We start from the raw sequence: 26,062 nt of genomic DNA on the forward strand, positions 1-26,062 counted from the left end.
TCTAGACAACCTTCAACATAAGAGTTGTGTTATTAAATATTATTTTATCAATCAAATCAAACCAGTTTTTATCTGTAATTTGCCAAATTACATCAAACTGAAAAAAAATTCAACATTAATTCATTTTAAGACCTACTTATCAAATGCAGAGACAGTTATTTATTAATATTTTAACAGTTTGTTTTTTTCAAAACATTTTGCCACAACTGACCCCTTGAATGGTTTCTCACGACCCCCTTCAGGTCCCAGACCCACACTTTAAGAACCTGAAATTTATCAAAAAGTACCAAACCAAAAGTTTGTTTACATCCCAGTAAAGAACACAATCAGACACTACGTTGGGGTGGTTTGATTTATTTAATAAATAATTTGAGAAAACCGCTTTGCCTAGATGTGTAAAAGAAGGCACTTAAAAAAATGGCGTCAGTTTTCTGTCAGAACAGAAAAAATAGTTTTCATCAAAACTCCAGTTTTCTGCAGTTTTAACATTTGATTGAGACAAAAAGTTTAAAAATCCTTTAAATTTAAAGTGGTGATCTTTAAAAAAAACAAAAAAAAAAACAAACAAGGTGTGTATTTGGTGCTGCTGCAGATGAAGGACCTGAGTGAGCTTTAAATTAAGCAAAATGAGACCTGAAAGAGTAAAGCTGTAAACCGACATCCTTTCAGCCAGAGAGAAGAGAAAAACGATTCTGAATGATTGTTCAGCTGCAGATATATGGCTTTACAGAACCCAAAACACACTGTACACATTTCAATTCCAACATGGAGGATTGAAAACAGCTCCAGAGATCCAAAGACCTTTGGTCCGACGGCTGATCGGTATTAAAAACATTGATTCCTGATTACCTCCTGCTGAACAAAGCGAACCCGATAAACGGAAAGTCCAGTTATAAAAAAACAATCTCCCAAAAATTCAAAATAAAGCAAAGGAAATAAAAACAAGTTAGCAAAAACAGAAAGTGGCAGTCATTTCATACGACGACAAACATCAAACGTTGTCTAAAACCCCCGCCCGCTCTGCTCGCCTCGGCCCGTTTTCCTCTCCATGTACAGTGTCGTCACAAAAGGAGAAAGAAGCAACATCATTTCCCCTCGTACTTTGGGTTCACCACGGTTGTTACGGCGCTTTTGTAGATGGGATTCTCACCCTGAAAACAAAACAAACAAAAAAAAAAAACAGAAGAAAAAGTTTATTTTTTGCTTGCAAGTCCCTTCCACTAGGTGGCAGCACTGGAAGGAGAAGACAAAGCCACTTCCTCCTCACAGAAGAGAAAGAAAAGCTCCAAATGTTCTCATCTACCTCCATGTTTCTACTGTTTTCATCCAGATTTACCAACAAAGAAGACACACAGAGTATTTAGAGCACAACTAAATCCTGAGCGGACATATTTAACAAGTTTAACAATATAAGGTTTTGTAAGGGAATTTCAGCTATGACTGTTTTTAACATCTAGTGAGTAAAATAGTTCAAGCTCAGTCAGTTTGGATGGAGAGTAAAATGTTTTTCCAAGTCCAGCAATAGATTTAGGTATGAAAAAAAGTAAAAACAACAAAAAATAATTAAAGAAAAAGTTAAAATACACACAAAAAGAGTAAAAAATATTTAGATATTTCAATAAGTAAAAAATAAAATATAGTAAAACAAAAATGCCAAAAATACACAAAACAAAAAAGTAAAAAACATACAAATAGAAAAAATACAGGCGTGCCGTGGTGGCGTAGCGGTTAGCGCGACCCACATTTGGAGGCCTCAAGTCCTCGACGCGGCCGTCGCGGGTTCGACCCCCCTTTCCTGTCAGCCAACTTCATGAAAAAGGGACTCTAGAGCCCACAAAAGACCCCCTGGAGGGGTAAAAAAGAAAAAAAAATAGAAAAAATACACATATAACAAAAGAAAATACAAAAGTCTCCACAAAAATAAAAAAAGTACAAAAAAGGAAAAATAGTTTTAAAAAAAGAAAGAAAAAATAAATATAACAAGTTAAAAAAATACACAGAAAAGTAAAAAAAAAAAAACACATCCAAAATAAAAAGGTAAAAAAAACTAGACAACACAAATATGAAATAAAAAATATTCACAAAAGGAAAAAAAGATAAAAATACAAAAAAAAAGTAAAAATGGTAAAAATTTAATAGGATTATTTTTTAAAGGATTTAGACTTTGGCTGGATTTTTCTAACACACGATTATGCTTTGATCCAAGCCTGGTTGTAAAAGCTGCTTCAGGTCGTTTTGAAGCTGAACCTCTCAAGTCATTTGCATAAGAAGCTAGCATTTTTACTCCAGGAATCTCCTTTAATTACCTCCATCCATCTGTTTTCTCTATATTAGTGGCACTCTTTACACAAAGTTTGTGTAAGATTCAAGTTGTTTCATTCTCTGACCTCACAAAACAACAAAAACATCCAGATTAGAGTTGCTAATAAACTGACGTAGCATTACTGAAGATATGAGCTAAAGCCTGTTAAATAGAGCCTTTAGCAGCTTTAAGCTAACAGCTACAGTTAAGGTTTAACTCCTGCTGAGCGGTTTAAGCGACTGACCGTGTCCCAGATGGCGTTCATCTTCTCCTTCTCAAACTTGGCGAACTCCCTGCGGTCATGAATGATCATGAGCAGCTTCCAGATGAGCAGCAGCGCCAAGCCAATCATCACGATGCCGGCGACCACGCCCGCCACAATGGGGATGATGTCAGGGCTGGACGGGCACTCTGAGGCGGAAAACACCAACACACTCAGGGACAGATGGACAGATGGATGGATGGATGAGAAATGGCCAGAACCATCCAGACCCATCCGGACCCATCCGGACCCAGCCAGCCTGACCTACCGGGCTTCTCCACCACGTAGACCTCGTTGGTGTTGTTCCTGACGGCGAAGGAGAAGTAGAAGGAGCAGTCGTTCTCGTCGCGCTCCTTGCAGATGACCTGGGGGAAGGTCTGGTCGTTGGGCTGCGGCAGCTGGCCCTGGTCCTGGACCCGGAACAGACGGAAGTTCTTACACTCATCCTTACACACGTCCTTCTTCACTCCGGTCTGGAAGGTCAGACACTCAACGCAGTCCCTGAGGAGAGACGGCTGATCAGACTCACGAATATCCAAAAAAGTGCAACACTAAAAACATGACACCGACTAACAGAAAAGAAAAGCTGGGCTAAATTTCTGAAAGCGTTCTGACTCACTTGTGCTCCGTGCAGACACCTGGACAGGTGGGGCAGGCCTCGCAGGTCGGCCCCTGAAATTTGGAGTCGGTGCATTTGCAGCCGCCGCATTCGCACTCGCCGCGTCCGTTGCAGATCTGGCCGTTGCTGGCGACGCAGGTGGAGGTGTCCATGGAGCAGTCGCAGGCGCTGCCGGTGTAGTTGGCGTCGCAGATGCACTTTCTGCACTCACAACGTCCGTGACCTGGACACAAACAGCAGCAACCAAATTACTAAAAAAGTAAACGACGGCCTGATGGTTTATTCTGCTGGAAGCACACGACTGAGTCCAGGCAATGCATGTTAAACTAATCTACTGTTACCAAGTTAGAACCTGAAAAAGCTTTAAACAAATCCATGATGTGCTAAACTCTAAATGGGTCATTTATCTTATTTATTCATGATTACATGTTTGAATGTTAGCAATGAGGATGTGCGTTAGCAAAAATAATGGTTGATGTTCTTCATTTCTCTCTAGTGTAAAGGTGTTAAAATAATTTCTAAGGGGCATTCTAAGGCAAACGATTAATCGATTATTCCAACGATTAATCGGATACAAGCACTAACGATTAATCAATTATTCTGATGATTAAATGCAATAATGCTTTATTATTTGGAGCAAAAAATGAATTTACGGTTAAAATTACTTCTAACATCAACATGTGAAAAGCTGTTGGTTATTTTTTCAATTACTAATCCATTAATAAAGATGTTAATGTTAATAAATACAACGGTGTGTTACGGCCATTGCAGACAGAAAAAAGGGAGAAGTAAATTTCTGCCAGAAAACTCAGAAATTCAAACGTCAAACGCTGATAAATTTACTTCTTTTAAAAAAGCTACAAAGTCCCTATTATGCCGCTGTTAATAGAAGATTTTTTTTCCTTTTTGCTGAAGCTAAAACTGCCAATTCTGAGTAGAAGATATTTACAGACGAAGGGTTTTATTCCATCTAAAGTGCCAAATTTAGATGGCTTCATTACTGGTTCATTTCAGCAAATGGCCTTCACTTTGCTGGATTGTGTGATTAATAAGTAGATTAATTTATTTTGGCTCCCACTAATTTTTCTACTTCTAGCGCCATGTAACTTGAATGTTGCTAAAGAAATTATAAAGCTGAGAAATATACATGAAGCAAAATATATTGACTTTTGATGTAGTGATAATGATACTTAACATTTATCGACTGCAATGACAAAAGTGTTTGCTCTTTATAGATTTTTTCAGCGTTCCTCTTGTCACCATTAGAAGGCAGCCTTATAAAATCCAACAGCAGTTTTTAAATGATGCAGGTAAATCATTTGTTCCTGACCTCCGCAGAGCTTGTTGTTGGAGCGGTCGCAGTTGAAGTTGTCGCATTCGCAGAACTGGCCGCTGTACGCCTCTGCAGGATTATCCCGCTTCCTGCACTCACAGGTACCGCAGACGCAGTCGCCGTTGTTGCTGCAGATGTCCGTGCCGTTGTCTTTCCTGCAGTTGGCGTCCAGATCCTCGGTCCGGACGTCGTCTTTGCTGCACTCGCACGTCTGCCCGATGCGTCCTTCGTTGCACCTGAAACACAACGTGAAGTTCAGTCGATACTTAATAAAAATTTTTTAGCACAAAATAATTCTTAAACAATGAGATTTTAGTCTGCTCATTTCTGACTATTCTGAAATGTTTTAGGGTCTCCATCTCTTTAAATCCAAATGAGCTGCTGCTGGCCACGCCCCCCAACTCAACGTTTACACTCCCATGTGAAAATGGCTGCAAACAGATGTGTAATTATACATCTTTGAAAAGTATAAATGGAGGCTCCTGCACAACCAACAAGAATGCAGCAAGTGGTTTCTGGATGGCAAGTCAACAACAAAGCCAGTCGTAACAATCAATCAATTAATCAATTAATCCCATGGTGAATTAAAATGAGCTTGATTTGGTAGATTTGAAGAAGGTAGGGGGGCTGACTTCACTCAGGTGAATGAAAGCACAAAAAAACATGCAAACGGTGAACTTTGCATAATATGTCGCCCAGAAGAGTTGAAGTTGTTGTTTTGAAATATTCTGCGAAGGAAAGGAGGAGGAGAACGTCTTACTTGCAGGATCCACATTGATAGCTGCCGCTGCCTGCAGAGCACCGCTGACTGTTGGGCTCTCCTTTCGTCGCACAGTCACAGTCGCAGATGTAATCCAGAATCACGGTCACCTCCTCCCTGAAGCCCTGAGGTTTGATAGTGAACACCTCCGGATTCCCATTAGATGGACACTTCTGGCTTTCTACAGTAATGTCGAAACGCACCTGGATAACCAGAGGAAAGCATTAAAGTTGACACAGATTTCAGGATATTCCAGGATATTCCAGGGTTTTCAGTGTTACCTCGTCCCCGATGGAGATGTTGACGCACTTATTCCCGTTCTCTCCTGTATTGACCACATTGTCCTTGCAGATGGACTTGTAGGAAATAGAAGCTCCCGCTGGCCGCTTCGGGTTTTCAAGAACAACCTCAGAGGACAAAGACTGTCAAAAGAGGAAGAATTAAAAAAAAAAAGAGGAAAATAAATTAATCTTTCCTGGATTTAATGGCTGGTGTCACATGTTTTCTCTTGTCCTACTGATTACTTGTTTTATTGTCTCTAAAAACCTGCTTGAAATAAATTAAATTAAATAATCGCGATACAACAAATTAACCAAAGTATGAAAAAACTAAAACTACTACTATAACAAATAAAAACTAAAAAAAATCAACTTCAATTAAAGTCACAAAGAAGCAAAACTATAATGAAAAACCCAGAACCTGTTACAACTTGTGGGCATCGGTTCTTACATTGTAAGCATCAATGATTAGCTTCATCACGTTGTTGGAGTCGGCGGACAGCGTCCCAACAGCCGACTTAGGAATGAGGTTTTTGAGTTCCTGTAAGAGGACGAAAGGTCAGAGGAGGCAGGTCTGATAAACGGGTCCTAGTCAAAGTAAAACAGCTGATAGTTCACCTTGTAAACCGACTGGAACTCCTCAGTCACAGCAAAGATGGTTTGGATGTTGTGTTCGCTTAGTTTCTGAACCAGGTGAGCAATGGAGGGATAGTCCTGCAACACGGATGTTAATATTCAGGGCGGCGTGTCAGAGAGGAGAGATGTGGGATTTAAATGAACCCGCTTACGTAGTAGTGGCTCATGGTGTACATGTTGTTCTCCAGGTGACACTTCCCGTCGTTGGGCAGGACGATCCCGCCCAGCTTCCCGTCTCCAGCAAAGTGGAAGCCGGCGTCGGTGGAGAACACGAGCAGACGGGTGACGTTCCTCCAGCCGATCTGATCCTGGGTTCAAAACGAAGAAACTCCTCTGGTTAAAGCACAACGTGACGATAAATCAATGTTATTGATTAACCCAAATTTTGTTTGTTGGATTTCCATAGCTCAGAGTGATGTCAGCGCCCGGGGCAGCCATCTTGTTTGACAAGCACGTTTCACAGCTTCTTTTTATTTAGCGTTTGAATTCAACATAAATTCATAAGAATACAGTTGTAGAACTACAAGAATGAGGTCATATGACAAAATCAAAATAATATAAAAATACAGTGTTAATAATGCCAAAATAAAGGCCTACTTGCAGAATAATAGTCCACCAAGTAGTGAAATTTCATGATTTTAAGTCGCTATGACGATATTATTGTAAATAAACAAAAATTATCCTAGCCTGGCCCTAGTGCTCCATCTTATAACGCACAGAAAGAATGAGTGAAATAAAAGCCACATTTTGAAAATGTTTTCTGTCATCTGTAATTAATTTTTTTAGAAAAGAAAGTGAGAAAAAAATGGTAACATGTTATTTGAAGCATAAGACTCGCATAACACCGTCATAAACATGAAGGAGTCTTCAGAAATTTTTAGGACTGTTGTCATGAAGTGTCATTTGGTAAATAATGACACTTTAATCAAAGTTGCATTGACAGATTTTATCTGAAAGCAGCATCGCCTGGCCATACTAGTGAGTCGCTCACCTGGCACACGGCCACCTGCATGATGGCGTCGAAGCCGCCCTCTGGGGAGTCCAGGTTGCCGGAGATCTGCTGCTGGCTGACGAGCCGGTTGAATTCCTCTCCGTTCTCGGTTAGCTTCAGGACGTTCTTGTAGCTGAAGGGGCTGGTGCAGTTCTCACTGCCTTGGCAGGGGTTGAGCAGCCTGGCCGGGGTGGTGCTGATGTAAGGCATGACCGTCTTCTCCACAAACGAACCGAAACCTAAAGGGAGTTTAAGAAAAGATGATTACTAAAGCAAGAGTTTCAGATTTATTTAGCTATAACGGTCTTTCTCAAACGCCCCCTAGTGGTTAGCAAGGTACATAAAGGATTTTGTGTAAAAATAATAATGAAAACGTGGCTTAAGTCCGGGGTCACTTAAAAAAAAGCTGAAGATATCGGTGGAAAGAAAACAACAGGACTGCTTGTATGATACTACTTATATTTAACTTCCCTTTGGGATTATATTTAGATATTTTATATAATTAATTATTAATATATTATTCATCTCAAAACAATATTTAGCGCAATAATTACTGACAATTTATTGTCTAGCTAAATTTGTTATCTTGACCGGCCTGAGCACATCACGGTATTTTAACAGTTTTTTGTGTCCGCTGTATTAAATACTGACTGAATAAACTGAAAATTGCGTGTTCCAATGAGCTTTATTAAGGTAATAACTCAAGAAGCTTTCCAGGTGTTACTATTTCTAAACAGAACCACATAAAGTGCATTTTACATCCTACACCGGGTTCTGTTTGGCCCGTTTTGCTTTGCTGTTCTGGGATCCCTCCGCCATGTTTTCTTTCTGCATCAACTGGCTCCACTTAAGGATGAGCATCAGCGCTTGCTTCAGTTTATAAATATAGATATAATAAACAAAGGTAGTATTGAGCAGTTTTTCTATTTTCTTGTTGCTTTTCCAGGAAAAGAATAAGATTTACTAGAATTAGTAAAGTTTTTAGATTTATTTCTCTTCTTATTCGATTGGAAACTTTATGATTTCTTTAAATATTTTGTGATGCATCATTGTTTTTCTCTCTTTCAAAACCTAAAAATAGAAAACATGGTAGTACAGTACAAATAAATTAAACTATAAATATTTAAAAACTTAAAAACTTGGGGCAAAATCTGTTCTTTGAATTTTAAACATTTCAAACCGCTGATCTAACCAGACGTTATTAGTAGATTGAAACTGATTTTAATCCAATAAACCATTAATTAGTTGTTGCCTCTCTTCTTAGAACAGATCTGACACTTTTTATCGGCGGAGGAACCTCGACTGTTTTCCACTCACCGATTTTGAAGTCTGAGGTGATTTTCTTCATTTCCCTCATGAGGTCAGTGCCAAGTTTCTTAACATTTTCCAAGTCGTCTCTCATGGAGAAGGAGAGATCCATAAGGTAGTACAGATCTATGGGGTAATCCTCCGCACGCTTAAATTTCAGACTAAAGGTTTGCGGTTCACCTAAAACACAAAAAGAAAAAAAGCAGCTGAGAACGCACAGAAAATCGGTTCCTCCCACCTCAAAACCCCAACATGTAACAACGGTCACAGATTTCTGGATTTCATTATGAAAACGGGAGAAAATCTTTACCAGATCTGAGTTTGAGTGTGAGATTCTGAGGCTGGATCTGGGTGATCTGCTCAGGCTTCAGTTTCACAGGTCCGTCGTTGCGAGCTGTGACCGGTGTGTCCTTGTTAATGATGATTTTTCCACGCGGGTTTTCAACTTGCAGACACTTTCTTTCCTTCAGGACTTCAAGGTCGTCACAGCGGGCCGACTTGGGCGAACCAACGGTTAGAAAGTTCTGCAAAAAAGCAAACACGCCATCAGAGGAATATTCAAGAGACGAATCGGGCAACAAAAACCAAGCCGTCTCTGGAGAATCTACTCTGCAAGAACACGGTTTCCTCAGAACACGCAGAAAAAGTCACCTGCAGTTGCAGTAGCACAATCTCAGAAACATTTCTTAATTTATGGACGTTTGTATTTGCACAAACTCAACGACTCCACAAAGAAACTGACCGCACAAGACCACTCCAAAAAAAAGACAATGTAGTGGGATATAGTAAAAAAAGAAATTCAATTTCAATTTGTTCCATTTTTTAGTAACTTTTTGCACTAAAAATCCACAAAAACAAGATCTGAATAAAAACTGTTGTAGAGAAGGAGATGCTGCAAAACTGACATAGTGCAACCAGAGTCAGGGTTAATAGCCACATGTTCCTCAAAAGAAGGGATTGCTGCAAACTTAATTGATGCGAACAACCATCCACTGTCACCACATGCTTCCCCACAAAGGGAACTGCAGCAAATTTAACCGCAGAGGTACAATCGAACATCAGCTGTTAAGAATTGGGACATATAAATAAACTGAATTTGAATGAATAAAAAAACATTTGGAGTACAAACTAGGCAGCTATAATTAATCTGTTGTATATGAACTGTTGCGGTGCATCTGGACTAAAGAGGAACAGGAAGAAACTGCAGAATGGTGCGTAATGGATGCCACAAGCCTAACACTCAGAGGAAGAACATGAGACGAGGAACAAAAACCTGCTCTGACTTCATTCTTTCAGTAATTATAGTCAAGATCTTCTGTTTTTCCTTCTGTACAAAAAGCATAGAATTACATCAACAAAAGACAGTAAAGATAGCCTAAATGTGTATTTTTCTGGTTGGGATTCTTAATATAAATTGACCGTCGCTTTAGATGAATAAACATTTTAGTAAAAACAACAGAAGACCAAACAAGTTGAGGTGAATTTTATGCGGTGAAAATCCAATCTCATTTCCGTTGAGGGCAAAACAAGATCCAACAAGCATCACAGATGTTAAAAACTATTTTAAAGAAGCGTTAACCTGCCCTGACATGCAGGTTAATGCTGACCAAGACAAAATGGAGGTTGAGATGACAAACACAGATGTCATGAAGAGAATGAAGAGCCGACGGCGTGCTGCTGCAAGTACCAAACCGCAGTACCCCGAAAGATTGCGCAGTTTAGTTCCTAAGAACATGATGTTGGATTTTATCAGAAACTGAGTCAGAGCCAAAATCAGCCGGCTCACTCTGATTAAAAACAACTGAAAAATAATTAGGGCTGCAACAGACAGTTATTCTGATGATTAATCAATTATTCTGATATTAATATGATTAATCAGATTAAAAATTGGCATAGTCTCCAGATTTTTCAATTGACCACTTTCTTTAGAGTTCATCATTTGTAGCACAGATACTTACATCGTCAAGATTTTAACGTTCTGCTCAACTAAACATCAATAAAGTGCAGGGCTCATCTGTTGACTAATTTTTTGATTAATCGATTAAATTAATTATTTTGATAGCAAAGTTCTGGGTGTTAACAGACAAAGAATTTTTTTCATCCTAAATGCAACATTGTTAAATGTTTACCTTAATTGCAGATTTGAGTGTGCTGTTCTTTGAGCAAGTTGACTTTTTTAAGTACCTATACTCCAATTAATGATTAATTGATTATTAACTCAGTTGAAGGTTGTTTCAATAACCGATCAATTGTTTCTGCCCTAACTGCATCTGATATTGTTCTTTCTATGACTAATTAAAAGGATTGTGACCAAATAAATGTTAAATTTAAACAACAAAACTGTTCTGTACCTCTTCTATTTTAGCTTGACGTTTGAACTTGTCTTTTTTTTTGTTTTTCTTTTAAAAAAACATTTTATGCACACAATGACGCCTCTTAAAAAGCATCTAAGAAGCCAACAAAGATATTTCATGAATGCGTTTTCTTCAGGTTTTAGTGACAGAACTCACTTCATCCGTGCACCATCCACACTTTTCAGAGACCTGGATGCATTCCCCACATGACTGCGCGTTCGCCTTGATGCATATGCTGCCATCTGAAAGAGAAAAGTTGCTCTGAGCCTCAGCGAACAAGACATTTTCCATTAGCTCACTGATTCGAACCAGCTGCTGCCTGACAGAGAAGAAGAAACCCCATCCCAGCTTAGAAAAGTGAGTCATGATGGGAAATGTTTCAGGCAGCGGACCAACTGATGAGGTAATGCTGGAGAGAAGAAAAATAAAAGAAATCTTTAACGTTTTCAGTTCTTTTCCCTGTTTTTTCACCCCAGAATCAAATGGTTTGTTAGCAGAATATTATTTTCTGCTGAAGTAGTCGGATCATTTAAATCAGCTGTGTTGGAGTGAAAACTCATCTAAAACTGGCAGGATGCCATCCCTCGAGGACTGGAGCCTTAAACTGTTACCCAAATTATTAAACCGTTATTGAAAATGTGAAATCTCCCAACAGCTATTTCACATTTTAATGCAACAAAGCCACAAACCTTAATGTATTTATTGTATTTTTATTGAAAGGCGAAGGAAAAATTAGGCATTTTCATAAAAACTAGGGCTGAAAAACTTTCATATCAGTCGATATCGATAATTATTGATTAGTTTTTCTGTTTTAAATATCTGACATACTGCCAAACCGGTGGTGTTCCTGTTTCATCAAGAGTTCTCACTCCATGCCGTTGTTTATTTTTAAGCAGTTATGAGGAACGGTGGAGAAACCTTAAACTGCTGCTGCGTCAGTTACTCAGCAAGGCATTGCTAGGCAACCGAAAAGTGAGTGAGTTGCTAGGTAACCAAAGAGCGAGCGAGCCGATTCTTGCTTAGCTGGCAGTGACGGGTTGAGCAGCTAAAGTCTTTTCTCTGACTATGTCAATAAATGTTTATAGATGGTTGTAGCATTGAAAATTTTTTTATTTGGTTGTAAATAAATAAATATCTTGAAAACGGGTCAATGAACGCGGCGGCGCCGGTTAATATTTACCAGCTGGTATTTGTGCTTCTTACCTTGCTGAGCCGAGCTGCCTCTGATGACCGCTGATAAAACCGCTATAAAAAGCAACTGGAGATTCATCTGTGAGAGAGAAAAAGGTCAATATAAATGGGTAAAAACAAGGAGATCAACATTTTCTGAAGAAGTATCTCATTTTAATGACATTCAAGTGGGATTTGTAGTAAAACATACATGTTTTATTCAGATTAATGCATAAAATTAACAGTGTAGTTTCTGGATTTGTCGTGGTTGCAGATTTTCTGTGACCCTGAACGAATTGTAACACAAATATCACATTTAAGAGGCACATGCAAGCTGTTATCACACCATCTGTGTGTGTGCAAACACCAGAAACAAAGCGTCACCCTTCAAACTGCACAAGCTGCATATGCTTTGTTCATGTTATATAAACCTTGAAACATTTAAATAAAGTACTGCAGCACAAACAAACAAAAACGACGAGAAGGCCATCGTCATCAAAACTGACTGGGACACAAATAATCGAAAGTAAAGAAGGAATAAAAACCAGAAACTCCAAACAGAGCAACTTCTAGGAGACTTTATTTCTGTGCTCTAGTTTAATTAAGCAGCCATTAATAGTAGTAACTGCAAGTTGTTTCTCCGCCATTAGGTAATTTAGCAGTGAGTACATGGGGTTGATTGACAGCATTGTTTTTGTTGTTACCTGCCTGTTCGTGAGTGGAATAATCTCTACAGCTTTCACACCTCTGCTTGGTAAATTAAAGAAAAGTCTGACACCTGGTTTCAAAAACAGATTCTGGTCACTGGTGTCACATAAATTACGCAACGAAAGTGTTACGATTTAAATGAATACTGGCTGAAAGTTGATGAAGAAAGTCAGCATTTTCATTCAGCTGAAAATGAAATGCAATCAAAGTTTGTAGGCAACTTTCAGGGACTTAATTTAACAAGCCTACAGCATTGAACTCAGAAATGTTGACGCATTTTGCTGTGGGCATGGAGTCCAGGTACAGACTCATCACTGCTGTGGCAAATTATCATCCAAACAAGCACCAACAGAGCAAAACACAGACGGAGGAGGAGCGCAGCCCCAGGACATGCTGTCCAACCGAGTCGAGCAGCAGACGTGCAAAGACTGCAGCAGATGTGCAGCAGCTTTCATGAGAAAACAGTGAAGAAACAGCCACGGCTCTTTAGAGATGCGGGTTTCAGACTGCAACAAGGAGAGCTTATGAGACCGGTTAGATGTTTATGTGGCCGTATTTAATCAGGCAGCCGTCGTACGTTTCCTTGATAAAAGGTAGAGGAACTGTGTTAATTTACCCTGCAGGAAATATTCGGTTTCTAACAGCCGAGTCGACTCAGGCTGTTGGTTACTGAGCAAATCAATGGATCCATCTCAACAATAGAAAAAAAATAAAAGTAAGACCAGCAGTTGATTGTGACAAACTGCAGAAAGTGATTTAACCCACCAGAGAGCGTTTAAATTCCTCCCGAGAGTGCCGGTTGGTTAGGTATCAAAATCAATCAATCAAATTTTATTTGTATAGCACATTTCAGCAGCAAGGCATTTCAAAGTGCTTTACATCATTACAAACACAGAAACACAATGCAAGATAGAATCAATAATCAAAACACAGCATTAAGTCAAGTTCCATCAATAAATTTGTAATTGATTACATTTCAAATACAATCCTAAACAGGTGGGTTTTTAGTCGAGATTTAAAAGAAGTCAGTGTTTCAGCTGTTTTACAGTTTTCTGGAAGTTTGTTCCAAATTTGTGGTGCATAGATGCTGAAAGCTGCTTCTCCTCGTTTGGTTCTGGTTCTGGGGATGCAGAGCAGAACCAGAACCTGAGAGGTCTGGAAGGTTGATACAATAAAAGCAGATCTTTAATGTATTGTGGTGCTAAGCCGTTCAGTGATTTATAAACTAACAACAGTATTTTAAAGTCTATTCTTTGAGCTACAGGGAGCCAGTGGAGGGACCTTAAAACTGCTGTTATGTGCTCTATCTTCCTGGTTTTAGTCAGAACGCCAGCAGCAGCATTCTGGATCAGCTGCAGCTGTTTGATTGATTTGTTGGACAGACCTGTGAAGACGCTGTTGCAATAATCAATACGACTGAAGATGAACGCATGGATGAGTTTCTCTAGATCTGGCTGAGACATCAGTCCTTTAATCCTGGAAATGTTCTTCAGGTGATAGAAGGCCGACTTTGTGAAAAAACTAACGTTCTTAGGCAAAAAATAAATAAAAAAATCTCCTGACTTTTTTCTCGCCATAATAAACAAATACAAGCTCCAAACCTGAACACGATTAAAGGACAAAAGCTGTAAAAGTGATGGCATTTGCAATTTAAAAAATGTGACAAACAAAGTGAAATTAAAAAAATCAAAGCTAAACTGTGACAATGGAGGCGTTGTTTCAGGGCAGTGTGCAACATATGCAACAAAAAGCATAATTAAATTCAAACCAACCCCAGCTGTGGAGAATTTCTACACCATTAACGCTCCACCCCAGCATTCCCACAGACCGGCTTTGTTTGCTGCCCAGGGATTTGAGCTGATGCTGGGCTGCAGATTGCAGAGCGATGACTGACTGACTGGAGGCATTCAGAGCCGCCGTTAGCTGGAGGGAAACCATCGACCCAAAGAGTCCAGCAGAATAAAACCAATTAGAAAAATACCTTGACGAGAATAAAATCAGGAACAGAAACCAACTTTGTCCTGAAATCTAATGATCTGAACAATTTTTGTAATTTAGATCAAATTTTTGTACAGTTGGAGGCTTTTTCCAGCTAATACAGATGTTAGGTTTTATTTGACATTTGACCCACCTATTCTGGGCAATTATAGAAATTATAAGATGGTTGTAATTTGCAAATCATCCTAGCCTCTATCTGATTTTCTTAATTTAAAAAAATGAATCTGCTTCCTGAGGCATTTTTAAACCCAGAATAGTGATGTCTTACTTTTAAAGCTTGTATTTAATAGGAATAAATATTAAAAAGTTTGATTTTTCACCTGATTTTTCTGTAACACATGGAAATTAGTTGATTCTGGACTGATTGTATTTAGCTCTACTAACGAAGAAAAAGATAAATAATTAATATAATTCAGTTTTCTGCGATGACATTTAACGAAAAAAAAAACAACTGTAAATACAGGGTTGTCCAAAGTGTGGCCTGTGGGCCATTTGTGACCTTAGAATGATTTTAGGCGGTTCCATTAACAGTACAAACGGAGCTGATGCTGATAAACACTTTTGGTAATTTTTTAAAGGAAAAACACTGAAAAACATCAAAAGAGAGTAAAATATATAATCTATTCTGCATCCCTGGATCTATAAAATGAAACTCAGGGTAAGTATCATATCTAATATTTAGAGAAACATGAGTAGAATATGATAATTATGACTTTGCATTGTCAGACAGACACACTGCTCATCATCACAGCATTTAATTACAGTCAGAGGCGAGGAGTCACGCCTCTCAGTTGGAGACACACAAAGGTGTAAATATAGGAGAAAGACTCATAATAAAATGAAATGAAAAAACTAAATTTCACCTTTGGAGCCAATTTTAGTGAGAAAACAAAACCTTTTTAGTTATGAAGAGGAAGTTGGCTTGTTTGCGGTAATAAAATAAACTTGATTTTTGGCTCAGAAAGTTTGGTAATCTCACAGCTAGTCGTTAAAAAAAATGGAACTGAAACCAAATATTACCCAAGACTTTGGAAAATCTTTAAGAATCTGCAAAGAAATCAAAAATGGAATTTAGAAACATTTAAATTCAAGTTCAATTATGTAGAAATGTAATTCCACTTATTTCAATCAGCGATGATTAGAGATAAACCAATAAGACAATTTGATCAAATGTCAATTGCCAATATTAATATTGCGAGGAAAAAAAGAAAAAAAAGAATAAACACAAAAAGAAAGAAAGAAAAAATACAGAAAGAAAGAGGGAAAGGAACAAGACAAATAAACAGGACTAAAGAAAAAGGAAAATACAAAAGACAAAGAGATAAAACACAAGTAAGATAGAAATAAAAAGAAAGAAAAGATAAAAAATAAAAGAAAGGACAACAAAGCCAGAAAAAAGATTAAATAAAAAAAGAGAACTAAAGAGAGAAAGAAGGGAAGAAGAAACAGAAAATAAATGAAGCAAAAACAAAGAAAGAAAAAAAAGACAAAAACAAGCAAAGAATCAAAAAATAAAAATAAACAGATGTTCATGCATTTACACATCAAGCAGATGAAGTAAAATATATATTAAAAATTTGCACAAAATACAAAATATTTCCGTACATAATAAACCTCTCTGTTGTATTATTAGCAGTTTGTTTATTTAAACACAAGCCGTGAGTAAACTGACTCTAGCTGGTATAAAACCATTATTTTCTTCAGAACACCTCGTGGTGTTGAGGTTTTTTTTTTTTTTAATCAAAATGTTTTTTGTCCTTGATCCAAAACTTCATGAGGTTTCAAATATTTTTTTTTCTTCTTCTCAGCAATAAAATCAGGATCTGGGTCAGTCTAAATCCAAAAACACCTGGTGTACTTAGCCAAGTTTTAATACGGCGATTAGAAGCAGATTTTGTCTGCATTGAGGTTTACTTTAGAGTACAAGTCAGTGAGTAGATGTGGTCCTTGTTACCATGACAACAAACAGGAAACCAGAAAGTTTGTAAAAGATAACACCTAAAATTAATGTTTGTTGATTGTTAAAAGTTGTAGTTTTGTCCTAATTTATGGGGGGCCATAAAGAATCAGTCCAGCGGTCAAAACATGGCCCCCGAGCCCCACTTTGAGCACCCTTCCTTTACGTTAACATGCAGCTTGGCGTGAACAGAAACAAAGTGTTTTCATTTAGAGGTCTGATGTGCAGCCAGTGTGTTTTTATTGAATGAAAGAGCTGGATTAGCTCAGCAGATTTCCTGACCTTTCTCTAACTTGTTGCACCAAAAGTTGGAAGTCATCCGGGTGAAGACTGAAGGGTCAAAGTTCAAGCTCTAACAACGTCTTCCCCACATGGTTGAGTTTATGGTAAATGTGACCAGACCTCAAGGGCAACTGCAGAAACTACTTCCTGCTAAAAGTCTTCAAACCAGGGGGCGTGGCGCAGGGGGTTAGCACGCCCCACGTTTGGAGGCCTTAGTCCTCCAAACGTCGCGGGTCCGACTCCCGGTCCCAACGACCTTTGCCGCATGTCTTCCTACTGTCGAAAAAAAAACAACAACGAGCCACTAGCGCCGCAAAAACTCTTCAGAGAAAAAAAAAAAAAAAAAAAAGTCTTTGAACCAAACAACAAACTGAGGTGTGTGTAGAACGGTCCACTCTGACACCAGGAGACGCAGAAACAGCGCATTCACATGTGAAGCATTAACCTTTGCACATGCATGCATCCTGCAAGAGAAAACGTAAATAGAGGCAGCAGCTTGCTGGTGTGTCTGTGGTTGCTACGCTCTGAGGATCAAAGGTTAACCACATGGTGTTACTGATGGCATCTGTTCTCATGAAAACAGAACTGCACCAAAACCACTTCCACACCACTGCAGGTCACATCAACACGCCGACACGATGAGGTACGCCGGCCCTTTAATGCAACTTCTCCTTCCTAAAGCTACACATGCATGACTTTAAAAGTACACCACTCTCTTTGCACCAATAGTGCCAATAATGTCCAACTGAGAGCATTAAGGGCCACATTCATTTCTTAAGACTTTTGTTGTTTTTACGTCTTTGAATATATATTAAATAGATGATAATAAAGCACAGTAGTCCACTTTTTGTAGAAAAGGAATCTGTAAATCATTGCTGATGTAAACTATAGACAGGGTCTTACACAGTTGCTGTTTTAGAAATATTTTTTATATATATATTTTTTTTTAAACATTGTTTAAATAAAAATACTTTCCTATTACATAAATATCTTTAGAAATAGAAAATAAATTGTGAATTTGCTACATTATTTTAATTGTGCACTGCAAAAAAACACAATCTAACCAAGTATTTTTGGTCTAGTTTCTAGTGTAAATATCTTAATACCAGGGGTGCACTGATTTATCGGTGCCGATTTCCTTAATTTTGGGAGATCAGTGAACAGCCGATTTTTACATGTGAAGCTGATCTTATCCACCGATGTCATCAACCTCTGCAAAGGTCTAAAAATCAACCGCTGTGCTTTTCTTTTCTCCTGTGAGAGGTTTGACTGACAAACCGGCCAACCAGGTCATGTCTGAACATTTACAGTCAACAATAATCTCCTCATTTTTGCCAATTCAGCAACTTTCTTAATATATTAAGCAACATTTCAGACAAAAAACTGTTATCAGCCAAAATCGGATTCTGTAAGCGAGGCTTTTTAAAAGATCGGTAATCAGCAATCGGCCAGAAAACTGCAATCAGTTCATCCCTACTTGAAATAACTTAAGACAGAAAAAACGAACCTCTAAATAACTTTTCAGCAACATATAGGAACTTATATTACATAAATAATTTCTTAATTTTGAGGAAAAATTACTTGTTCCACTTGTAGATAATTTCCCTTATAACACAGAAAACATTTTAAGTAAAATAATCTGCCAGTGGAATTGGTTATTTTTTAATTACATTAGCAATGCACCGATAAACACGGAAATCTTTAGTTTGACCTGCCCTGACTGGTGAACTCCATACCTCAGACCTACCAGACCGCAGTGAAAAACACTCTTCAGAGAAAGGTTGGGTTTTTAGTTTTGCACTTCCTTGAAATGAATTTGTCCATTTTCTTTGTCTTAGGTACTTTAACCTGAGCAAAAACAGGAGAAGTATTGGTCAAACTCCTCGGAAAGTGTAAAAATGTTAAACAACTCTTATTTTTTGTGGATTACTTATCATTTAAGCTCATATTTTCATCCCGAATCACGTTAATAAAACATAAGCGCCCTTCCTCTCTTCTCGTCCATTTGGTTTGCCCCCATGATCGTCCAATCCGCCCAGACCTGCCTCTGACCGAGAGTTTGTTTCTGGTCCTTTGGTTACATAAACGCCCCAACTTGACCCTTTGTCCGTTTCCTTCACTGGATCAAACTCCAGCCTATTGTTAACCCCAAGGAATCTGTAGAAGGACCAGGAATTTCCCTTCGCGTTTCACTGAGTACAGAAGAGCTGTTACAGATAAAAAGGCAGAAGCTAAGGAGATCATGTAGAGAAGACGTTCATCTGACTAAAATGGTTATTTTCAGCAAACTGAAGTAGCAAAGAGGATCAATGAAGACTCAATGCTCAGCCTCACAGCTAAAAGGGCGTTTATTGTATCATTTATCGTGATTTTGACTTATTGTTGTCACAATAAGTTCCAATATGTAGTTCTCATGTGACGTCACATTTCAGTAAACTTTGTAATCAACAGCCATCTTGGTAGGCAGTTACTATGGCAACAATAAACAAGCCACAAGCTTAGAACTAGAACGTATGCTTTTCATTTCATCTGTCTTATTTTATACTGTAGCGACATGATAGTTTTAGCAAATATGTAGAAAAAATCCCCCAACTTTAATCATAAAATGTTACATAATGTAGCTTTAAACATGTACAAAAAGTTCCTTCAATCATAAGTGGTGCTCTTTCACTTTGTACATCTTACAAAGTTGGATTTTCCTCCAATATTTTAGATTTTTAGTCACTAGAAATACCGAATCCCAAAGAAAAGAACTCCAAAGACAACAGATTACAGGGCCGTGGTTATATAATCCTCTATATTGTAGCCAGAACACCTCAGAGATTAAATTAGAAGTCAACTTAAGAAGAAAGGGAGAATTTCTCACTGAACGTCTCAGCCATCATAGGAAGAAAATCCTAAACTCCCAGCTGTAATTAGAGGGATGAGGGAATGCATTCCAGCGCAACGTCACAGAAACTGCAACCAGAACCAAGAAAAATCTCTCCCTTGACTTTTTAAACAAACTGAAATCACAAAAAAGGACAAATTTACTGAATAAATAATGAGAAAAGAACAGGACTTGTTGGTTCAGGAAGACGTTTTACTTGTAATCTTCTTCATAGAAGGCGACACAAACAGTCAGATGGTTGCTGTAGTTTAATTCGAGTCAGTAGTGACTCATGGGTGACGGGTCTGGGGTGAAGGTTCGGCGTTGAGTAACGTAGAACGACCCTGTAACCTGCTCCGGATGGCGCTCCCTGTTTACACCGCACAATAACGTCGCTAAGGGAAGTGACTCAGTAGTCTGCAGCCCTTCCTTATGTCTGCAATTAGCAGCCCTGATCCGTACGAAAGAAGAGCAAGTTGTCACTGCAGAGCCAAGATATACACTTTCACAGATTAGCAGATTTATACTCTGCGGGATCAGATTTCTCGTTAATCCTCCAGAGAGAAAACAGCAGCCTGCAGGCTACGAATCTTTTCCAGGAAGAGAATGAAAGGCAAGACCAGACCTGTTAGCATACCTGAGCTCCACGTTTTATCACAGCTCTGGGCAAGGCTCAGCAAGAGCCACTAAAGATCTGGTTAACCAGATGAGTAAGATGTTCTGGACTCAAAGCTTATACAGTCCACGAGTTCGTTTTAAAGGGGCAGTATCGCATAAAATCAACTTTTTAAAGTTATCCCCTCATCAAAAACACACCTGGAGTGTTGCCTTGATTCTTTCATGCATGTTGAAAAGCAATTTAATTTCCATGTCAACCATTCAGATGTGCAAAACATATTTCCATATTTGTGCTGTCAATCAACCTCATGTACTTTCTGCTCAATGTGCTAATGGCAGAGAAACAACTTACAGTTGCAGGAAAACTTTTTATTGGTGGCCATGCTAACTAGCTGTAACACTGAAAACACGGTATGTTAGCAGCAGCATAGCAGAGAGGAAGGGTGAGAATATGAGGTTGATTGACAGCACTATGACCCGCCTCCTGGCTCTGATCGGTTGTTTCTAGTTAGCACTAGAGAAGCAGAAGAGCTTAACTTTTTCACAGATTTTCTGTCTCATACCATACTGTCAAAATATAGTGACAGTTTCAAGAATACTTTCACGATATAAAAAAATATTTATCGCAAGTTTAATAAAGTGAAACTTCAAATATAATCTAAAATAAAATTAGGAAATTACAAACTGCAACATCTGCTTTTACATGAATAACTACCTTGCTATTTATTACACGAGCAAGATAAAAATAAAAGTCTCACCAGTCAGTTTTCTGTTGAGTTTTCATTAACCAATCTATATATACATATTCACAATACAATACCTGTTTGAATTCTGCTACTAAAAATTAACCAAGGTATAAAAAAACTAAAACTGCTACTATAATAAAACTAAACAACATTTAATCAATAATAACTAATAAAAACTAGCAAACTCACTATAACAACTAATTAAAACCAATCAAATTAGACAAAATGTCACAACCCAATAAAACCAAACAAAAACAGAAAACCTTTAGTTCAAACAGGAACAAGAATGTTTTAAACCGTTTTGCCCAACAACAAAAATCAGGTTCCATAGTGAAAATTTTGCCTTTAATTATTAATGTGGACAACAAAACGCAAACAAATTAGCCTCGACAATGACCTATGACCCAAAGACATCATACACAATCACAACAAAATCTGAGGGTTATAGGCCCGTAGATATAAACTAAGTTCTGCAAAAAAACTCGTTCGCCATTTTTTCTTTTCTTGCTGCATTACAGCGCATATTGCCACATGTTGAATACTAAATGTTTAGCGCCACCAATAGGTTTGGAGGAGTAAAAAACAGCATTTTGGTCCATTTTCTGTGTTTTTCCTGTAGATGAAAACATTTCTGAAGACAGTTCTGTTTGGACCTGGGCGCCCCACGAACGTGGCGCCCTGGGCAAAAAGTCACATCTCTCACAAAAGAGAACGTCACTTCTCAAACCTCTTTAATTAATAAAAGCTCTATAATTTTTTTTAGCATACAGAACTTCTAAGCTGAGATTTGCAACATTTTAAATACAACTGAGTAGATAAGGTTGTATAAAAATAAGGATCTTAATCGTGTAAAATGATACCAAGAATGAAAAAAACAATATAATATGTCATTCAGATCTAATCAGAATGTTTTAGATAGTAATAAACCAACAGAATAAACGCGAGAAGTGATCGATAACTTTGTCTTTTGTCTTCATTTCGTCCCAGCCGCCAGAGGACTGCCCTGCTTGGCCGCACAAAGCGGCTACTTCTGGCCTACTTTCCTTACAAACCCCAAACTCGGATTAATTCCCAGCCTTAACTCAGCTTTAAACACAAAAGCCGTTTAAACCCCGCTTTGTTTGATGTCTGTTGAAAACAACCAGCCACTTTTCGACCGCTAACTAGCCTGTCGTCGATCCACACCCAGAAGTTCTGCGCCTGAAGACAAATATTCTTTACTTTCTTCCCTTTTCTTTCTTTCTTGACGCTCACAATGTTTGTTTGTTTGTTTGTTTTAAGTAGCTGTAATCGAGGCAGAGCTGGATAAATTTAAATTAAAAAATTACTTACCTTAAGTCGTTGCTTGACGGGGTGTTTGTTGTTGGATCAGAGCAACATTAGGTCCAGAAAGTGTCCCTTTTTTAACGGATCCGGGAGAAAAAAACTAGCTAAAACTGTTATCTGGGTTCGCTTTGTTTGAGCACCGTGCAGGTGAACAATTTGGGGGTAAAAAACACAGGAGCAACTAAACTCTTTTCATTCGTTATAAATGAAGTAAATGAGGATCCAGAATCAGGCTGGGACACGTTGTTCGTCCCAGTATAACACTGGTGGGGCTTTTTCTATTGCCTCACTTCAACAAACCCCTCATTCTGAATCTATCCCCGCCCACACCGGAAGTAAAGCGGCAAACTGCGTTAAAAAGAACAAACACACCAGAAGAATGAACCCTCGCTCACCTCGGATGTGGACAAAACTGTTTTCATGAGCATGCGCAGAAAACCCAGCTTTAAATCTTCACATTTCTCCTGCAAATACTGAAGTATTTTCAGCAGTACTACACATTAACTCAGTAATGCTACCTTTAATAACGTATTGATGAATAAAATACAAAATCGATAAGAGGAAGTTGAAAAATGATTCTATAATTTCAGATACATTTAATGTACAGAGTAACTATTTTTGGTCAGCTTTATTAAAATATTTTATTATTATTATTATTATATAAGTAAATTCAAAATTTTGTGGATAATAATATTTAACAAGTTACATTCATTTTCCTTCTATAAGTTGAAAAAACACAACTTTTTGTTATCAGAGTTGGTTGCTGTTTTGTTGCCCCCCCCCCCCCCCCCCCCCCCCCCCCCCCGACATGAAACAAGAACCAAAAACATATTTTCGAATTGCATCATTTAAACTCTTCGATTATACTTTTCAATAAAGGATTTAATAATCTTGTCTGTTCTGTTACACCAGGGGTCAGCTCTGTTTATGGATTATTTTCACAATAAAGAAGAAAACTGTTGTCTTGAGGATAATTAATAATAATAATATAGCCTGTTAGAAAGTCTGCCAAATATTGTTTATATTGTCGTTAACAGAGTTAAGTCATACAACAAATACAATCTGAATTGTGTATGTATAGTCCCATAAATCTCACTATAACTACATAAATCCTCTTTATTATGGTACAATCACCTACGTTTATTTTTTAAACTATCCTAACTGTGCATTTTCCAAAGCAGAATACTTTTCTACATGAAATAAATAAAGTCAGAAAACTTTAATAAAAGTGTAATCTGTACTTTCTTTTATTAGCCGTTTAATAATCAAAAGAAAAGTGTTGAATTATAAATATAAAACACTGTAGAAAACTGTTGTAGCATAACTTCTTGCCAGCAGCTGTTGTTTCCAGCTGGTACATTATTTCCATTATCTTCTGTGATCTATATCTGATAATTTGCTGTAGGTTTTACACAAAGTAGAGTCCCTAAAACATGAACGTTTTTCAAGAAGAAAAGAAGAACAATCCTTGTGTTGGTTTGAAATCCATTACAATCCTAAAATTCCTCATTAATAATAAAGAAGTCAAAGATCAAGAAGCAATTTTGACACTTAAAGAATAGTTATCTGTTGAGATCAGATGATTAAATTAAACATGAAACCCTCAAGCCACTTTCAAGGCGGCTGCATTGCAACACAGTGGATTCTTGCGATATAAACACTATGAAATATCTATGAGAAATCGTACTGAGGTCAGAAACCTCAACCAAGCAGAAGCTGGTGTGACTGAAGTTCACACCAGACTCAGAACAGGTTGAAGACCACACTATCTCAGGTATATTTTTATACACTTTGAGTCATCCATCTTTATGTTTTCCTTTTGGCATTTTTGTAAACTTTTTATGTAAAAACCCCCCAAAAATAGTCCAAAAGAAACTGAAATGATCAAGACAGCCTTCAAGAATTTAGTGTTGTCCAAAACTTTTGTACATTACTGTCAATTAATTTAAAAATAATAAGAAAAAAGGTAGCTTTGATACGGCAATGTTGCATTTTATATTGTAACACTGCCACCTTGTGGCCAAAGAGGCAAACAGCAGGCGATTCATTTGACAGCCGTTTGTAAAATTAAACAGAACCTATGAATTATGATAACAGTTAAAAACATATATAAAAGATGGCAAAAATTACACAGGAGCCCCTGTACATTAATAAATTTATCTAAAATATATGTTAAAATGTAATACTTGTAAAGAAAACACCGATATGATCCTTTTACTTACAGAACGGCAACAGGAAAAAAAGGGGGAGGAGCTGTCAGTTACTGGTTGCCATGGTAACCGCAACATACCATAACTTATGAAGCAATAAATATGAGAAAATTACTTTTTTAATTAAACAAAATATGTTTGAAGAATAAATAAAAATTTTTGGACAAACTTCACATCTTTAATGTCAAAATAAAACTCTGTTACACTTATAAAAATATATTCAGGAAAAACAATTTATTTGAAGAAAAAAATAAAGGAGAATATTATAAGTAAAAATAACTGGATTGTACCTGATTTAAACAATTAAACAAAAGGTGAATTAAAATGTATCTCCAAATACAACCCAATCAGATTTAATTCAAACTGGACTGTACCTGATTGAATTAAATCTGACTGGGCTGTATTTGGAGATACATTTTAATTCAGCTTTTGTTTAATTTCTTGTTTTGGGAAGAAATACCACATTAAGTTAGTCAAACAAATAAAGTAATCTGAATTTTTGTTGGAAAGGGATGTGTAAATTATTGTACATTCAAAACTTTAAAACGTTTTGAGAGTTTGCCTAAATAAAAAAAGCATTCAGTTTCCAAATTTATTTCAATCTTGACTGAAAAAAATGATTTAAATAAAGATTTGGTAAATTCTGAGCAATAAAAACAGAATTAGTTTGTATTGAAGACAGTATTTTTCTATTGCTATGAAGGAGAAAGAGGTAAATGTGGTGAGAGAGCTATTTTTCTATTTACAGCACAGACTTTCAACAGATGTACTTCATAATTATGCAATTAGTAATACTTAACAAAACCTGGCAGGATACATTGAAAATGCAATCTAGGACCAAATGTGAGGTGATAGAGAGTATAATTTTGATGTTTCTGACTAAAATCATGCTGTTAAACACCATCTGTTTTCATAAAACTGCAGTTTTAATTAGCACTAGTGTAGAGTGCACCTGTAGCTACAGCCATGATGAACAGAAAGTGCAGCCCTTTAATGGTTTTTAGTGTGTATTTTTATTTTAATTCTATAATAAGCAACAATATGGTGTCGGTGTGGCAATATTTTTTATGTACTTGAGGTTAGATTTTAGTTTCAATGGTGGCTAAACCAGATAATTCATTTTGTGAACCAAAGAACTGATCATGGAAATTTTTTTTGATTAGCGTAAGCCTGAATTTAAGACAACAATAGTTACAACAGTTAACAGTAATGTTAACTGTTAGCAGTTATTGTTAGTATGCTAACAATAACTGCTAACAGGAATCAAAGCATGTTAAGTGAAAAAGACTTTCACCGTCCTATTCTTTTACTCTCACAAGGGACAACTATTTATTT

General features: G+C 37.4%; 1 protein-coding gene across 1 annotated transcript; it reads right to left on the reverse strand.

Annotated features, from left to right (window-relative positions):
• Positions 1-338: 338 nt before the first annotated feature.
• On the reverse strand, positions 339-22,828 carry LOC102236729 (integrin beta-1-like). The gene is made up of 16 exons (XM_014474959.2): positions 22,524-22,828; positions 12,047-12,113; positions 11,000-11,085; positions 8,800-9,013; positions 8,499-8,669; positions 7,182-7,420; positions 6,343-6,498; positions 6,173-6,268; positions 6,006-6,095; positions 5,558-5,698; positions 5,277-5,479; positions 4,514-4,752; positions 3,184-3,406; positions 2,833-3,065; positions 2,547-2,713; positions 339-1,151 (listed from the first exon to the last, which is right to left on the reverse strand). Exons 2-16 carry the CDS (start codon positions 12,111-12,113, stop codon positions 1,086-1,088), a joined length of 2,391 nt encoding a protein of 796 aa, XP_014330445.1. The 5' UTR covers positions 22,524-22,828; the 3' UTR covers positions 339-1,085.
• Positions 22,829-26,062: the final 3,234 nt, after the last annotated feature.

This window comes from Xiphophorus maculatus, chromosome 6 (assembly GCF_002775205.1).
Source record: "Xiphophorus maculatus strain JP 163 A chromosome 6, X_maculatus-5.0-male, whole genome shotgun sequence".
NCBI classification, from domain to species: Eukaryota; Metazoa; Chordata; class Actinopteri; order Cyprinodontiformes; family Poeciliidae; genus Xiphophorus; species Xiphophorus maculatus.

Coding starts and splice junctions, on each gene's coding strand:
- LOC102236729 (XM_014474959.2), bottom strand. CDS start 12,113: ATGAATCTCCAGTTGCTTTTTATAGCGGTTTTATCAGCGGTCATCAGA. Junction 7,421..8,498: donor CACCTCAGACTTCAAAATCG/GTGAGTGGAAAA, acceptor AACTCCCTTTAG/GTTTCGGTTCGTTTGTGGAG. Junction 4,753..5,276: donor TATCAATGTGGATCCTGCAA/GTAAGACGTTCT, acceptor GTTGTGTTTCAG/GTGCAACGAAGGACGCATCG.